We start from the raw sequence: 18,702 nt of genomic DNA on the forward strand, positions 1-18,702 counted from the left end.
TTGTCACAACAGTTTCTCACTCCTGGCCTAATTGGCTAATTCTTTTTAATTGGCTCTAAAACAGTTGTAAATTCTGGAATCGTATCATTGACACAGGGAAGTAGGCTCTAACCTAATATATTTATTTGCAGTTCATTGCCTTTAAGTCTCATCATTCTGCTCTGACTGGACAATCCCTGCAGCTAACGGCCCAGTATAACTACAAATGCAATTAAAACTTTATTCAGTTAAAAAGATTTAATTAATTAAATTAATTAATAAATTAAAATAATTTAAAAATAACGCATAGGTACTAAATTTACTGCTCAAAAGGCCCGGTTAAAAACATGTGCTTTAATTCTTTTTCTAAGGGTGGATGAGGTGGCCACCAAATGAAATTCCCCAGGGAAAGCTTTCCAAGTTGGGAACAACACAGAACAAGGTGGTTGACAATCAGGCTTCTGAAAGCAGCACCAGCACCTTTAAGAGACTTTGTCCTGCAAATGTTAGCATTTGGACAGGTTCATAAAAGGGGAAATAGTGCCTTAGATCAGGGGTCTCCAACCTTGGCCACTTTAAGAATTCTCTGGGAGTTGAAGTCCACAAGTCTTAAAGTGATTAAGGTTGGAGATCCCTGCCTTAGATAGTCAATCTCTGAAGTCTTCAGGGCTTTGAAGTTTAAAATAAATTTTATTGAACAGTGCCTTTAAAAAAAACCCACTCTTAATCAGTGTAGCTTTTTCAACAACTGCATAGGTCCATGGCTATTGGCTAATATTAAAATCTTATGCCTGAAAAATGTTTGCCTGTTGTAAATTGGTGTGATAGTTTTGTCATGGTTATGGTAGGGGTACATAGAGTGGTGTGATGGCCTAGTAGTGAAGACACTCACCTCCCACTCAGAAGGTTGGGAGTTCAAGCCTAGGTAGCAGCAGATATTTTCCCCTCCTAGGGTGGAAAGAAAAAAAAATACCTGCTGCAAATTTTGCATGGCATCAGGAAGGGCATCTATCCAGTAAATGCTCAGCTCCATCCAGTTCAATGGTGGGTTTCAAATTTTTTTACTACCAGTTCTGTGGGTGTGGCTTGGTGGGCGTGGAATGGCTTGGTGGGCGTGGCTTGGGGCATGGCAGGGGAAAGATACTGTAAAAATCTCCATTCCCTCGCCACTCCAGGGGAAGGTTACTGCAAAATCCCCATTTCCTCCCGATCAGCTGGGGCTTGGGTGGCAGAAAATAGATGGGGGCGGGGCCAGTCAGAGGTGGTATTTACTGGTTCTTCGAACTACTCAAAATTTCCGCTACCAGTTCTCTAGAACTGGTCAGAACCTGCTGAAACCCACCTCTGATCCAGTTGCCCTGACTCTACCCCGAATTAAAGGATTACAGAGTGGTAAAAAGAAAGTTTATGGTAGGGGTACATAAACATGAAAGCAAGTTTGGTATAGTGGTTAAGGCATCAGGCTAGAAACCAGGAAACTGTGAGTTCTAGGTCCATTTTGGCACAGAGCCAACTGGACGACCTTGGGCCAGTCACTTTCCCTCAGCACTAGGAAGGAAGCAGAGGTAAATCTCTTCTGAAAAACCTTGCCAAGAAAACTGCAGAAACTTGTCTAGGCCGTCTCCAAGAATCGGACATGATTGAACGGAAGGAAAAACAAAAACATAAATTCACAGAGGTAAGTGCCAAGCATCAATCAATAACCCTAACCGTAACCCATTTGGAGAGGGGACGGGAAGGATGAGACAGCCAAAATAAACAGAAGGAGTCATTTGGAACAAGCAAACAAGAAATATGCCACAGACTCGCACTTGATAAAGCAGCCGTGAAGGGCTTGGAAAAGATATTCAGCTGCCATGGAACAACTACTATACCTACAAAGAACAGAATTGCGCAAGCCACAACAATCGATGGAAGCAAATGTTGGATTCTGAAGGTTGGTGCTTTTGAACTCTGGTGTTGGAGGAGACTTCTAAGAATACTGTGATCAGCCAAGAACACAGCAGGAAGTTCAATCTGCAATCTTAAAAAAAACTTCAAATTTCTTGGTGGTCAGAGCATAGGCTTCCATTAGTTAAAATGAAAGAGGAACATATATGGCAGGGGTGAAATTCAAAATTTTTCCCCTACTGGTTCTGTGGGCGTGGCTTGGTGGGCGTGGCAGGGGAAGGATACTGCAAAATCCCCATTCCCTCCCCACTCCTGGGGGAAGGATATTGCAAAATCTCCATTCCCATCCCATTCTGGGCCCAGCCAGAGGTGATATTTGCCGGTTCTCCGAACTACTCAAGATTTCCACTACCGGTTCTCCAGAACCTGTCAGAACCTGCTGAATTTCACCCCTGGTATATGGAGTTTTAACAGTTATTAAATTTTTACAGTCAACTTTAAAGCATTTTCTTAATATGCTGTAGCAAACATTGTAACGGGACTCCTAGACTCTGCGTCCATTTAGGTGCTAGGTTCCTGTATTTTTTTCTTTTACTTGTGTGTCACCTCCGTGATTTAGAAAATAAAATCTTAAGGAAGTGTCTTTGCTTATCTTTTAAAACCAGATCTTTAGAACCAGAGCCTCACTGTTTGATCTGAAGCCTGGAAAATGGGAGTTTTCAGAAGAGTTTCATGGGGCTGAAGCAGTGGTGGGTTTCACTTACCTTTGCTACAGGTTCGCTCGCCCGAACCGGTAGCAACCCACCACTGGGCTGAAGGGACATAATAATAGTAGAATAGGTAGAATAACTGGGACATAATAATAACTTGCTGTTTTGCTTCTGTAAGAATTGCTTTGCTAAGAATTGGAATTGCCTCTGCCATTTGCTTCTGCCAGTGATCTAGCTTCTCTTCTCTTGTTTTGTTTTGTTTTTTGTTCAACCATGCCTGGTGGATATCTCAAGAAGCGGGGTATGTCATGGTTTGGCAGGGTTACATCGGGCAAATACCTGTGATGCTAAACACCCAACCTCTCTGTTGCTAAGCTGTCAACCCCCCCCCTGTTCCTTGCGGCACCGCCAAAGGAAGGCATGGGCCAGGGGCCCAGAATTGGGTACTAAGCTGATGTCTCTGAAGGTATAAAAGGACGCCATACCTTCCCCAAGGTGGCCTTTCACTGCATGCTCTTTGTCTGCATGTTGTGGTATGGTCTACCCAGCTCTTCTTTGTACAAATAAAAGCTGATATTTTTCCAAGCCTCTTCTTGGGTCTCTCTCTTTGGCATTCTGGTGGCTCAAGGACATTTTGGGACCTTACAGGGCCTTTTCAAATGCATAACTTTAAAGGACTGGTGAGCCTTCACACCAGTGGTGGGTTGCCCCCGGTTCGCACCGGTTCTATAGAACCGGTAGTAAAACCGGCGGGAAGCTCCGCCCACCGACCCCGATGTCATCAAAATGCTTCTGCGCATGCGTAGAAGCTTCTGCACTTGCGCAGAAGAGCGTGTGCACGCACGAGCGAAGCGAGCGCACACAGCCCCATTGCGAACCGGTAGTAAGGGTAAGTAGAACCTACCCCTGCTTCACACCCACTCAGATTAACAGTCATTTTGGACAGAAAAATAGGCAGCATATGCATTTATTAAATAAATAAATAGTATCTTTTCCAGGCATACTTCTTACCTTTTTCCTTCGAACCATACTTCCCCAGCCACGCAGGTGGGACTGTCTGGATCCAGGTCTTGGTTTATATTGCCAGCCCTGATTGAGGAAAGGAAGGGGGGGGGAAAGAGAGAGAGAGAGATTTGCAACTCCATTTTAGGGCAAGTCTTCTTTCCAATTCACAAATCACAGCAGGGAAAACACATATGATTCTAGGTGTTGGTTCAGAACTGCAGTGATGCTAAAAAAACAACAACCCAAATATGCCTTTTGATGTTGTACTCTTGCATATAAGTGTACATTGCAAAGTGTATTTGGTCACTCTCCTCCCTGGCCTCCTGTGAGAATAATATTTCCATGTGTCAGAGCGAGATTGTGGGGCCCGCTGAGCTTCACAGCTCACTTTCAACTTGTAATCATCAAGAGTACGGAAATGAGATACAAAGATATCGAGGGCTGCTTTTTCATTGGGATTTCAACTCCCCAAATGTTTGGCTAGAGACAGGCTGAAAAGTCTCAGAATTGCACTCCTTACCAATATCAAGACTGCCATTTTGGGAAATGCAGATTTAAAAAAAAAAAAAAAAAAACCACCAGCCTTAATCTCCAGGAAATCTAGATATCTTCATGCTCCCCACATTTTCATACCCTCCCAAAAAGGAAATATATCACTTACGTGTTCAAAAAATGTATCACTCACGCCAATAGGTTTGCATTACATTTGCATGTGCTAATTTATAAAGAGAGATGTTTATGTAAACATAATGCATTTAAAGGTAAAAATACACCATATCTCACAATAAGGAGGGGGGGGAACTGTGACTAAATGAGCTGCGTGACTGCTCAGTCTGTTGTCAAGGTCGGAGGTCCACCATCTGGCTGGGCAGGTGGGCATATTGTGGAGACTTTCACAGATGGCTGAGGGAAAGACTTCCCTCTTTTCAAAATGGATGCCACGGTGGCTATGGCTGACAATGAACACCACATTTAGAAAAGTTGGCAATGCTGTTTTTTGCCATCCTTCCTCCTCTAGGATATTTCTGCCCTCCGGTCTCCCCTTCCTCCCACCAAAAATGTGGACATTTCCACTTTAGCTACAGGCCATTTTTACTTTGTAAGAATGCCTATGGGATGGAATTGGAGGCTGATATTTCTCTTTCATATTTGCAGCATTATTAGGGTTCATCGCACAGTCAGCCAGATATTCAGAGAGGATTTTTATCTTCCTATGGAATCCTTCCCAAGGACTTGAGATAGGCAGATGTGGATGTTTCACAGTATTGGAGGTATCGTTGCAGGATGTAAGCTGTTTCAAATAAAGCTTGCTTTTGCAATTGACTGATGGTGATTTTGTCAATGCCAATGGGATTCAAGTGGTACTCCAGATGTTTGAAATTGCACTGAAGGCACCTATCGGTATTGGGATCATCTTCGTTTTCTTTTGCCACAGTTGTTCTATTTGCAGGTCTTTGTATTTTATTATCTTCTCCAGTTCTTTCTCTTCTATTCTGCTGTTTCCAACTACTGCAGTATTCACTTTTTTTGTCTTTCTGACCAACAATGATTAAATCTGAGGTGTTGTGTTTGAATTCTAAAGTCCTGGAGCACTTTAGCTTCTTCATTTTGTATTACTTGGCCTATTTTGTGGTTCTCACCATTTCTTTCAGGCAAACAGTATTTCTTGCAGATATTCCAATGCAACACAGTTGTTACTTTGACATGCCGTTGTTTTTAGTTATTATTATATACACAAAAATGCAAAATCACAGCTTTATACGTTCTTTAATTGGTGTCAGCCTTAATTGGTATTGAGTTCTTTCCAAGAATTTAGGATGTCATAATGTGTCAGCATATTCCAAGGAATGAACCCAATCAATTCAGCAACACTTTTATCTTTCTTAAAAAATTGCTTTATTGAGTCATAGTATATCTGCAAATACAAGCAGGGTAGCCTTTTTGTATTTTAAAGATGGACATTTTTGTCAATGTGTAGATTTTCGAACTGCTGTCCAAGATTTTTTGGTATGGCACCCAGTGTGTTGATAACCCTTAGGCCACCATGGCTGGTTTATGCTGTAATCTTTCAAATTAAGTTTTCAGGTTTTGATACTGTGTGGTCTTCTCCAAATCTTTTTTTTTTTCCTGTTCAACTGTCCGCTAGTATTACCGCATCAATTATCCACACTGTCTTCTTTTCAAGCACAGTTAAATCTGATGTGTTATGAGCCAAGACTTTACTAGTTAGTATTCTGAACTCCCACATTATTTTAACCTGCTCATTTTTTACTATTTTTCCAACAATATGTTCCCACCAATTTTTCATTACTGGCACATGATAATTTTTACAGATGTTCCAGTGAATCATTTTGGCAACTGTGTTATGTCGTTGTTTATAATCAATTTGTGCACTCTTCTTGCATGAGCTGAATATATAATATTCTGTTTCTTCTGTCTGCATTTTGAATCATTTGACAATTTTTCAGTTTAGGCCTTGATTGCATTAGTTCAAAGAGCTTGGTCTTGAGCAGCCAAAATCAAGCCTTGAGTTTCTTTTTTTAATGTTCCAGTTGCCAGGTTTTATCTTTATCGACATTCCCCTCAATCTTTTGTAGAAATTGACCATGTAATGCTTTTCCTCGTCAGCATCCTGTTCTTGCTTTTATTACATTATTTCAATATTCATGTTTTGTTTCCTGCATGTTCAATAAGTTCCATTTTTTTAACTTGCATCAATGCTTGTTCTTCGCTGTCTTTTATGTAATGAGCCAATGCATGCTTTCCTTATTCCACAGTTAGAATAGAATAGAATAGAATAGAATAGAATAGAATAGAATAGAATAGAATAGAATAGAATAGAATAGAATAGAATAGAATTTTTTATTGACCAAGTGTAATTGGACACACAAGGAATTTGTCTTGATGCATATGCTCTTAGTGTACATAAAAGAAAAGATACGTTCATCAAGAATCATTCCACAGTTAGCTTGACTTAAAGTAAACCCTTGCCTCCATTTCTAAGGGGCAGGTATAATCTATCCATATAATTATGAGGATGTAATACATAGTGAACAGTCATTAGCTTTCTTGCTTTTTAGTTCAAACCGCCCAGTGCAGCTTGTGTCCAGTTAATAATTCCAGCAATATATCATATCACAGGTGTGGCCCAGGTATTGATAGTTTTAATGGTGTTTCCACCAAATCAATATTGTCTTTTCTAATTTTGATAACCAGTTTTTCTGTAACTACCACTGTTGTACTGTAGGCAAGCTGACTGGTCTGTTCAATAGATGTTATTTTAATCCTTGCAAGCACCTCGCTCACATCCTTCATTATAGCTGCCAGCTCTGTTTTGGGTATTATTTTCAGTGCTGGCAGTGTCTGTCTTTCTACTGGTAATTCTACATATGCCATAATTTTCTCCTTTAGTTCTTCAACATTTTTTGAGGAGGAGGGTGGTGTCAGTTAATAGGTTGTTTCAGGACTGGTTTGTACTGGCTCTGTTGTTATTACTTCTTATATGATATTTCTTATTCTATATTTGCAATTGTTCTTGTCTTGTTGTTTTGGGAGTTTTCCATTTTTACGATTTTTCTGAATCTCTTCCAGTTCTGCATCCCTGAATATTTTATTTCTGTTAATAAATCTCCTTTGGTCTGCTAATCGTTGTTCAGTGACATTTGAGCCTGGTTAGATTCTTTTCCAATATTCAAACATTCACTTTAAGTATTCTTGCTTTGTTGCTTCCGATTTATAATGGCAAGTCATAAAGAAGCGATTTTCAAACACAGTCTACTTTTGTCTTGTCTGTGGTTGCTGTTCTTCCAGTAAATCCTTCAGGGCTTGGCCATGGTTACCCAACCATGGTTCTTAAATCCCGTTGTGCATATGTCAACAGATGCCCAGAAACTCTAAAATCTGACACAGTTCTTGTTGATCTGGATTATGACTCATCTGATATAGGATTCTTTTTCAGTTTTCTCTCTCTAGTAAATAGTTTTAATTTTATTTTATTCTTTGAATTTCTGGATATCTATCTCCCTCAAAATTGGTTGATGAATACCTTTAGTCTGGCTAAGACTAGTACCTTTAGTCTTCCACTAATTCCTGTCTTACCTTTCTGATATAATACACTACTGCCAGTGGTGAAATGTAAAATTTGTTACTACCGATTCTGTGGCGTGGCTTGGTGGGAGGGGGTAATATGACCGAGTGGGCATGGCCAACTTTTTTTTTTTTTTTACTTTTAAAACCTTTTTTTCTACAACCTCTTCGGCTGAAGAGGTTGTAAAAAAAATGCTTTTAAAGCCTCTGACAATCCCAGCTGACTTGCCTGATCAGCAGAAGCTTTTTTTTTTAAAGCCTCTGACGATCCCAGCTGAATTGCCTGATCGGCAGAGGCTTTTTTTCCTTTTGAAAACATTTTTTCTATAACCTCTTCCGCCGAAGAGGTAGAAAAAATGCTTTTAAAAGCCTCTGATGATCCCAGCTGAGCCGCGCGATCATCAGAGGCTTTTTTTTTACTTTTAAAAGCATTTTTTCGGCCAAATAGGTTGTAGAAAAAATGCTTTTAAAAATTAAAAAAAAGCCTCTGATGATTGCACGGCTCAGCTGGGCAATGGGGGGGGGGGACAGGAACTTTTGCTACCGGTTCTCCGAACCACCCACCTCCACCGCTACCGGATCGCGTGATCCGGTCCGAACTGGGAGCATTTCACCCGACTACTGCCAGTATAGCTTTCAACCCCCTCAGGGCATCACAAGCCCCTCCCTCATTCTTATGGTCCATCGCACAGTCAGCCAGATGTTCAGACTGGATTTCGCATTTTTATCCAGCTTCTGAGTCTTTCCCAAGGACCTGGGATAGGCAGATGTGGATGTATGATGGTGTTAAGAGGTATCATTGCAGGAGAGCCCTGGTGGCGCAGCACACTAAAGCACTGTTATTAACATCAGCTGCCTGCAATTACTGCAAGTTCAAATCTCACCAGGTTCAAGGTTGACTCAGCCTTCCATCCTTTCTAAGGTAGATAAAATGAGGACCCGGATTGTGGGGGCAATAAGCTGACTTTGTATAATATATACAAAAGTATGAAGGCTATTGCTTAACGCATTGTAAGCCGCCCTGAGTCTTCGGAGAAGGGCGGCATATAAATCAAATCCAAAAAAAAAAAGGATGTAAGTTGTTCTGAATAAAGCTGCCTTTCACAATTGATTGATGGCGATTTTGTCAATGCCGATGGTGTTCAAGTGGTGTTCCAATTGTTTTGGGATGCACCCAGTGCTGGGTTTCAAAAATCTTTACTACTGGTTCTGTGGGTGTGGCTTGGTGGGCATGGCATGGTGGGCGTGGCATGGTGGGCGTGGCTTGTGTGCGTGGCAGGGGAAGGATACTGTAAAATCTCCATTCCCTCCCCAATCCAGAGGAAGGTTACTGCAAAATCCCCATTTCCTCCCAATCAGCTGGGACTTGGGAGGCAGAGAATAGATGGGGGCAGGGCCAGTCAGAATTTTTACTACCGGTTCTCCGAACTACTCAAAATTTCCGCTACCGGTTCTCCAGAACTGGTCAGAACTTGTTGAAACCTACCTCTGGATGCACCTAAGGTGCACATTACTATTGGTATTATCTTTGCTCTCTTTTGGCACATATTTCTGTTTGGAGGTCTTTGTATTTTGTTATCTTCTGCAGTTCCTTTGCTTCTATTCTGCTGTCTCTAGGTACCACCACATCCACTATCCAGACATTTTTCTAAGGGGTCCTTGGTGCTCTCTGAGCTTGCTTGTTTTCTTGCAGACATTTCATTACCCTAACTAGGTAACACCATCAGTGCTAGTATTTGGGCGCTCCTGGACACACGGCTGTCTTTAGAAGAGCATATGACGGCCGTGGCCAGGGGGGCTTTTTATCAGGTTCGCCTGATTCGCCAGTTGCGTCCCTTTCTGGATCAGGACTCCTTTCGCACGGTCACTCAGGCACTCGTCACCTCCCGCCTGGACTACTGTAATGCTCTCTACATGGGGCTCCCCTTGAGGAGCACCCAGAGGCTCCAACTGGTACAGAATGCGGCCGCGCGGGTGATTATGGGAGCGACGGGGCGCTCCCATGTGACACCCCTCCTGCGTGAACTGCACTGGCTCCCAGTGGTCTTCCGGGTGCACTTCAAGGTGTTGGTTACCACCTTTAAAGCGCTCCATGGCTTAGGGCCTGGGTACTTACGGGACCGCCTTCTGCCACCGATAGCCTCCCACCGGCCAGTACGCTCCCACAGAGAGGAACTCCTCAGGGTGCTGTCGGCCAGACAATGTTGGCTGGCGACCCCCAGGGGGAGGGCCTTCTCTATGGCAGCACCTGTCCTCTGGAACAACCTGCCCCCGGAGATACGTAGGATCCCAGATGCTTTTCGCCGTGCCCTTAAAACTTTTTTATTTCATCAAGCCGGGCTGGCTTAACCACCACCCCCTTTAGATATTTTTAATTGTTAATTGATTTTAGCTGGGGTGTTTTAAATTTATTAGGCCAAAATTTGTTTAATTCTTTTTTTAAAAAAAATTAAATTTTGTATGTGATGTTTTTTATTCTTGGCTGTTCACTGCTCTGAGTCCAGTGGGAGAAGGGCAGTATAAAAATCTAATAAAATAATAAAATAAAATAAAATAGTACGGATGCTGATGTCAGGCCTGGAAGCCATCTTTTGCACTGGGTCTTCAGACCTGCCACATTTACTACTGTGGGAAACTGGGAGGGGGGATTGTAGGGAGCATGGGTGATATATAGTTATAATAACAATCCTTTCTCAGAGAGTCAAGGTCATCTTGCCCTGCACCTAGGCGGCTGGAACTGGGAGGCATCTCCAGTTGGGATGGTGCTTTGATTGGGCCATATGATGGACTTGTGGGTGTTGGGCAGGGACTTGAACTTTTCTTTGCGTGAGGAAAACCTGGAAACTTTCAGATTCAGGTTTTCCCAAATGTGCCAATATGACATCTCTAATAAAATGTAACTTTGAGGAAATTCAAGCCTTGGAGTTTTCTTTCATTGGGGGTGTTACTTGGAACCCTGACATTAACCTGAATCTCCATTAAACAATTCACCAGCTCCCCAGATACCGGGGTGCTGTCCGGGGGGTCCTGAGCCCCGAACACCGACCTGAACCAGGGCTGTGTGAAGACTCAGGGAAGATGGAGGAGGAAATGACAGCTGAGTTTATATTCTGGTGTCTTGCCTGTCTTTGTGGGTAAGGTAACGTGCCTGGTAGGTACCAAGAAGAGCATCTTAGGACATTATTCTGGAGATCCCAGCTGTAGTTACTCTCCGTCAATGAGCAATTTCAAGGTCTTCCTTCTGCATACTTAGGAGTCTTTCTTGGGATTTGATATAACAGAAGACTGTCCTCGGAAGAGACAACTTCTCAATTTATTTGTTTGGAATATTTATAGGACCACCCAGTTTAAATGAGCTGACCCTGGTGGCATATCAAAAAATGATCAAGCAAAAATGCAAAAAAAAAAAAAAAGTTAGCAAGTGCCATTAAAACCAATTCAAACAATTCAATGGTGATCAGAACCAAAATAAACTACATCATTCAGTTAGGAATTCTCCTCATTCTGACTCAGGCACCTGGGAAATCAGCCAGGTCTTAAGTGCCTTTCTAAACTTTCTAAACACTTGCAGTGTCTTTATCCCTGTTTATCTGGGATAATCCCTACCTTTTGGGACCAGTTCCTGTCATTAATCGGAGAGAGATCAGGGGTGTTATTAAAGATGTATTTGCATGCATATATATGACAGCTATATGGGTATTCTTGACTTATGACTGTAATTGAAGTGATAAATTGTGCTGGTTTTTAACCAGGTCACTATGTACACCTTACAGAATTTTATGACCTTTTTTTGTAGTGGTCATTAAACAAATTCAGCAGTAGTAAAGCAAACTCCATTGTCATAAGTGAACACCACAGCTATTAAGCAAATCCATTGTCTGCAACAGGCATTTTTTGGGCAGAAACCAAAAGTAAACAACGCCAAAAATGTCACAAATCATGGTCATGCGACCATGGGAAAATATTTCAACGTTTATGCTCCAACATTCTTAGTAAGCCAGGAAAACCATAATGTCCAGAATCCAGATCTCTCTGCAATGTTGTATGACTGCTTCACATCCAGATTTTTACAAAAATTTAAACCTACCATCCTCAAGTGGTCTCTCCCTCTCCCCTCCCTGCAAACTCTTGTGGTTTCATCCAAAGTGTGGGAAGCTCTATATCACATAACTGGGGTTCAGGAAGGGAGTTGACATTTTGCTGAGCTGCCTGTTTGGATAGGCATTTTAAGCTGTGCGAGTGTTTGTGATACTTCCAAAAGATTGGAAGGGTAATATAGGGATATTGAATTTCAGAGAAGGGATGTTGAATCTCAACAGTAGAATACCAAACACATTTTGGAACAGTAAAATCCTTGTTGCCAATATTTTGCCTCAGTGCTTCTCCCTTCTGTATTCGCCCATAATATGAATCATTTTGTGGAAGAAGAATTGGAATGGAATCGGAAATCTCACACTGCTCCATCATTAGTTTGCTTCTTCCTCTCTGTATGAAATGCTGTGAATTTGAATGTGCAAATCTCTGCATGGATAATTGTGGGAGCAAAATTAAGAAGAGTACTCCGTGAAGGCAGAAATAGAAACATTTGTGTGAACTAAAATTTCTTTCATAAAGTTGTTACTATTGTTCTTATTTCCCACAGTTTTTTGTTGTTTCCCTACTGCAGTATTTCTCAAGCTTGGCAACTTTAAAATACGTGGGCTTCTACTCCCAGAATTCCCTAGCCAGCTGGAGAATTCTGGGAATAGAAGTCCATGCACTTCAAAGTTGCTAAGTTTGAGAAACATGATTCTGTTGATTAGATGGCTGATTCATTCATAGTTTAGCATTTCAAGCATGGCAATTATGGGAAAAATTACAAATCAGTGGGAATTGGTTTCTATCTCAAATGTGCTTTTTTTTTTTTCAAAACTGGACTGTTTTTTCCTTAAGGAAGAAAAAAGAAGATGTTTGGCTTATCATCCAAGAAGCTTCCTCAGTTGTGAATCTGATGAAGCTTCTTAGATGAGAAGTCAAATGTCTTCTTCTTCCTCCTCAAGGAAAAAACAGTCCAGTTGCTTTTTTGGGGGGGCGGTGAACTCCTTTGAGACAACTATGATCTAGATCAGGAGTCTCCAATCTTGGCAACTTTAAGCCTGGCGGACTTCAACTCCCAGAATTCCTCAGCCACCAAAGCAAAACTGGCTGAGGAATTCTGGGTGTTTATTATTTATTTATTTATTTATTAATCAAATTTCTATACCGCCCTACTCCCGAAGGACTCAGGGCGGTGAACAGCCAAGATAAAATACAGATAATACAAACATTAAAAAGTCCCTTAAAATTATTAAATATTTTGGCCAAAACACAAATTAAAACACCCAATTTATAAAATCACGAATTAAAAAATTTAAAAGAGGAGAGTTAGGCCAGGCCAGCCTGCTGAAATAGAAAAGTTTTGAGAGCACGGCGAAAACGTGCGCAGGTCCAGGATCCTCCGTATCTCTGGGGGGAGCTCGTTCCAGATGGTAGGTGCCCCCACAGAGAAGGCTCTCCCCCTGGGGGCCGCCAGTTGACACTGTTTGGCCGACGGCACCCTGAGGAGCCCCTCTCTATGGGAGCGTACTGGTTGGTGAGAGGCTATTGGTAGCGGAAGGCGGTCTCATAAATACCCCGGTCCGATGCCATGGAGCGCTCTAAAGGTGGTAACCAAAGCCTTGAAGCGCACCCAGAAGACCACCGGGAGCCAGTGCAGCTCGCGCAGGAGGGGGGTCACATGGGAGCGCCACGTCGCTCCCATAACCACCCGTGCGGCCGCATTCTGGACCAGCTGGAGCCTCCGGGTGCTCCTCAAGGGGAGCCCCATGTAGAGAGCATTGCAGTAGTCCAAGCGGGAAGTAACGAGAGCATGAGTGACCGTATTTAACAAGTCCCGATCCAGAAAGGGACGCAACTGGCGAATCAGGCGGACCTGATAAAAAGTCCCCCTGGCCACGGCCGTCATGTGCTCTTCTAAAGACAGCCGTGAGTCCAGGAGGACACCCAAGTTGCGAACCCTCTCCGTGGGGGCCAATGACTCGCCTCCAATAGTCAGTGATGGCACCAACTGACTATATCGGGATGTCGGAAACCACAGCCACTCGGTCTTGGATGGGTTAAGCCTGAGTCTGTTTCTCCCCCATCCAGATCCGCACTCCAGGCACCGGGACATCACTTCGAGGGCATCGTTGGGGTGGTCCGGGGTGGAGATGTACAGCTGAGTATCATCAGCGTACTGATGGTACTTCACCCCGAAACCACGGATGATCTCACCCAGCGGCTTCACATAAATGTTGAACAGAAGGGGCGAGACGACCGACCCCACATACAAGGGGCCTCGGGGTCGACCTCTGCCCCCCTGTCAACACAGACTGCGGCCAGTCAGAGAGAAAGGAGGAGAACTACCGTAGGACGGTGCCCCCCACCCCTAACTCCTCTAGCCGGTGCAGCATGATACCATGGTCGATGGTATCAAAAGCCGCTGAGAGGTCTAATAGGACCAGGACAGAGGAACAACCCCTGTCCCGAGCCCTCCAGAGATCATCAACCAACGCGACCAATGCCGTTTCCGTGCTGTACCCAGGCCTGAAGCCCGACTGGAACGGATCCAGATACGACGATTCATCTAGGTACTGGGGGAGCTGCAGGGCCGGATTTAGATGAAAAGAGGCCCTAGGCTATTCCACTTATGAGGCCCTTTCACCTATAGTGAAAGTGTAATTTTAATTTTGCTAACAATTTGAATGTAGGCCCCTCTTGATCTTGAGGCCCCCTCTTGATCTTGATGCCCTAGGCTGAAGCCTAGTTAGCCTATAGGAAAATCCGGCCCTGGGGAGCTGTTGCGCTACCACACTCTCAACAACCTTCGCAACGAAGCAAAGGTTGGAGATTGGACGATAATTTGCCAACACTGCCGGGTCCAGGGAAGGCTTCTTGAGGAGAGGCCCCACCACCGCCTCTTTCTTTTAATGTATGTTCTCCTTAGAAGAATACTTGGAGAAGTGATGTGCATGTATTACTAGACATATTTCAGCAGAAGCTGAATAGCCATCTGTCAAAGAAGAGAACAATCATCACAGCAATGAGATGGCCCTCAAAATCCCTCCAAGGTCACCCCTATTATGCTATGAGCATAATAGATTCCCAAGAATCAAGATTCCTACACTTCCTTGGAAAATAATCTATTGAAAGCAAGGAAATGTATTTTTAAGCAAGTGTATATAAGATTCAGTTTGGATACTTGTCATGCAGGCTGTGGTTACTTAATATTAGTGTTCTAAGTCAACCTTGCTTGGGGACAGTGAGGAAAAAGTCTCTTAAGAGCAGAAGTAATTTAGAAGTATAGATCACCTCCCCAGTTCTGTTCTTCCAATAACTAATGCACTTTAGAAATGCCATAGCTCAGTGGTCAAGCATTCGGTCTGCATACAGAAAGTGTTTGGTTTTCAGTTCTGAAATCTGCCCTGGTTAGAGAATTTGTAAATGAATCAGAGGAAATATCTTTTCCTCTTTAGCTTTAAGAAGCTTTAACACACACAGCATACTTCATATTCTGGCTCCTTGTAGATACGGCAGACAAGTAAAGCTAGCATTTCTTGCCAATATGACACCACACCAGAGGTGGATTTCAGCAGTTTCTGACCAGTTCTGGAGAACCGGTAGCAGAAATTTTGTGTAGTTTGGAGAATTGGTAGTAAAAATTCTAACCATCTATTCTCTGCCTATGTAGTTGGCAGAGGACAAAATGGGGATTTTGTAGTAACCTTCCCCTGGATTGGGGAGGGAATGGAGATTTTGCAGTATCCTTCCCCTGCCACGCCCACCAAGCCATGCCACGCCCACCAAGCCACACCCACAGAACCAGTAGTAAAAAATTTTGAAACCCACCACTGCACCAGACATAGTACATATGAGTGATTGGAGTTGTAATTCAACACATAGGAGACCATCAGGGGCAAAAAGGCTATATCCAAACTTCACTGGACTACTTGGGTGCCATAATCAGAACTCAATTTCTACAACTTTCTAAGCAATAGTCTGTCTTTTCCATAGTTGTTTGGAGAAGCCACAATGACTAGGTTCATATGTTACATAAGTTTAAAAAAAATAGCAAACTAAAATACCAGGATACACAACACACTACATGAATCTGAGCATTTTAATTATTTTTAAGAGAGTGGGGAAAGTTCATCTTGTATCCCTCCATAGCTGCAAACATATACAACTAGTCCTTGACTTATGACTAGTTGCTTAGTGACCATCTGATCTTACAACAGAGCCCCTCATAGATATTTACAACCAGGTTTCAACGTTCTGAAGGCTGCCCCCACCCTGTGGTCATGTGACTCCAATTCAGACACTTGGCAATTGACCTTCATTTATGAAATTTTGCAGTGTCCTGCAGTCTTGAGACCGCATTTTACATTGTTTTTTTTTTTTGCCAAAAATCAGCATTTACTTCTGGTTTTTGGCCAAAAAAGCGTCATAGCAAACAATGGGTTTGTTTTACAACCACGACACCAGCTTTATGACTGCAACATTTGCTTAATGACCATCGCAAAAAAGGTCATAAAATCAGGTCGGTCACGTAGGCGATCTGCTTTATGACCATCACTGGAATGGACAGGGTCCATTACGGTCGTAAATCAAGGACTACCTGTACTTGTTTTGTGTCATCGAAAACCAGTTTTGCAGAACAAATTAACTCTGACTTATGCTTTGGTGGACTCCTTCGTCAGTTCCATGTTCTAATCTTGAACTCACATCACACACACAAGTCTCTCTGTTTCACTAAACGACTGTCTGTTTTACATCCATTGGATTATCTCCTAGCAGTGGAAAAAAATTGGTGATTGTGCATTGATTCTTCAGGAGATGGCAGGAAAGTCTTCATGAAGTCCATTGGAGACATAGCTGATCACACGGTAAATTTGACGTTGCTGCTATGTGTGTGTGTGGATTTTTTTTTATCATATTATGGTTTTAAAATTTTTGTAGCCACCCAGAGTCCCCTCTGCTTGAATTGTGTGGCTGCATTAATTTGCTAAATAAATAAACATAATCCCCTGATTCGCCCCAATGTTTGCCAAATCATTTCCTTCTCTGTAACCCTGAAAAATTGGTAGCCCAGAAGGCCAATGCAAAAGAAAAAAGTACATTAAAAAAAGTAAAAGAACTGAATTGTGTTGTTCCCACCCATTATTGCCCACCCCCACGGCTTGCCCCACAGCAACAGGTTTTCCAGCTACTCTGTATAGTAGATTATTTCAACTTTTAACAATAAGGTGACAGAATACAGCAGTCCTATGAACATTCATGCAGCTCTTCTATAATAAGCACTTGTTGTGCCTAATGGCTCGAACAATAAGATGGAACTGAATTGAATAATAATTACTGCACAATCTCCATTAGGAGAGGAAGCTTTCGTACTGCTTGGCCATAATGCTGTCTAGTCCTTCCTGCTACAGGAGCAATGAGTGAGAGTTAATGTATGGCAGAGGGACAAACCTACTGCTCTGTGCAATGATCCATGGCATTATAAATACATTTTTGCAACCATGGAATGAAGCGGTGGGGAAGCATGTGATTTGCAGCTAGGAATAAAGCTGGATAACTTTTGTCCCGGCACTTAATGATTTCCTGCCTGTCCTTGAAATGGGCAGGGGGATTACTTCAGGTGAGAAATGATTACTAACCTTATGTACTCCCCGTCACTGTTGCCTGCTGCCAAACTAATTCTACATTCCTCTTATGAGAGAGCAGGCTTCTCAGCCTTGGCAAGTTTAAGATGTGTGGACTTCAACTCCCAGAATTCCTTAGCCAGCCAGTTTTTGTTTTTGTTTTTTTTAATTTGATTTATATGCCACCCTTCTCCGAAGACTCAGGGCGGCTTACAATGTGCTCAGCAATAGCCTTCATCCTTTTGTATATTTATACAAAGTCAGCTTATTGCCCCCACAAACTGGGTCCTCATTTCACCTACCTTAGAAAGGATGGAAGGCTGAGTCAACCTTGAGCCTTGGCGAGATTCGAACCCTGCAGTAATTGCAGGCAGCTGGTCTTAATAAGCTTAATAACAGGGTGCCTTAAACCCCTGTACTACCAAGGCTCTTAAATCTACACATCTTAAAGTTGCCAAGGTTGAGAAATAGGGTGAACACACACACACACACATATATGTATGTATCAGTGGTGGGTTGCCCCTGGTTCGGTCTGATTCTATAGAACCGGTAGTAAAACCGGCGGGAGGCTCCATCCACCCACCACAATGTCATCATGGGTGATCTGCCCATGTGCAAAAGCGCACATGCGAGCGAAGCAAGCACGCACTCATGCTCCCATTGCAAACCGGTAGTAAAGGTAAGTAGAACCCACCCCTGGTATGTATGTATATAGAATAGAATAGAATAGAATAGAATAGAATAGAATAGAATAGAATAGAATAGTAGAGTTGGAAGGGACCTTAGAGGTCTCCTAGTCCAACCCCCTCCTTAGGCAGGAACTCTCTATACTATTTCAGAGTAATGGTTATCCAATCTCTTCTTAAAAACTACCAGTGTTGGAGCATTTACAACTTCTGGAGGCAAGTTGTTCCACTGATTAATTGTTCTGTTATGAAATTTCTTCTTAGTTCTTGGTTGCTTCTCTCCTTGATTAGTTTCCACCCATTGCTTCTTGTCCTGCCCTCAGGTGCTTTGGAGAATAGCTTGACTCCCTCTTCTTTGTGGCAGCCCCTGAGATATTGGAAGACTGCTATCATGTCACCCCTAGTCCTTCTTTTCATATTCATATACATAAAACAGTCAAGTAGTCTCATTTAAAAAAAAAACACACCTGTTTGCTAAACCTAATTTAAGCAAGGCAAGACCCAATATTCTGATGTTTTGCGTTGAATTTGAAGTTCATTTCAATCATAGCCAAATCATAATTATAGAAATAAGTGAAGACAACCTGCTTAATTTTTTTAAGAGGGGAGGCTATGTAAAATATTTATTATGGTCATAGGTCAGCATAA

General features: G+C 42.6%; 1 protein-coding gene across 1 annotated transcript in view; it reads right to left on the reverse strand.

Moving 5' to 3' along the window:
• The window catches only part of GABBR1 (gamma-aminobutyric acid type B receptor subunit 1), a 126,000-nt gene extending 122,367 nt beyond the window's left edge, over window positions 1-3,633 (reverse strand). Inside the window, exon 1 of the mRNA XM_070936756.1 lies at window positions 3,591-3,633. Within this exon, the coding sequence (XP_070792857.1) occupies window positions 3,591-3,608 (18 nt within the window). The 5' untranslated portion in view covers window positions 3,609-3,633. The remainder of the gene's footprint in view (window positions 1-3,590) is intronic.
• Between the last annotated feature and the right edge of the window lie 15,069 nt (window positions 3,634-18,702).

The sequence above is a fragment of the Pituophis catenifer genome, unplaced genomic scaffold, assembly GCF_029215685.1.
Source record: "Pituophis catenifer annectens isolate HBS135680 unplaced genomic scaffold, rPitCat1.0.hap2 SCAF_2, whole genome shotgun sequence".
NCBI classification, from domain to species: domain Eukaryota; kingdom Metazoa; phylum Chordata; class Lepidosauria; order Squamata; family Colubridae; genus Pituophis; species Pituophis catenifer.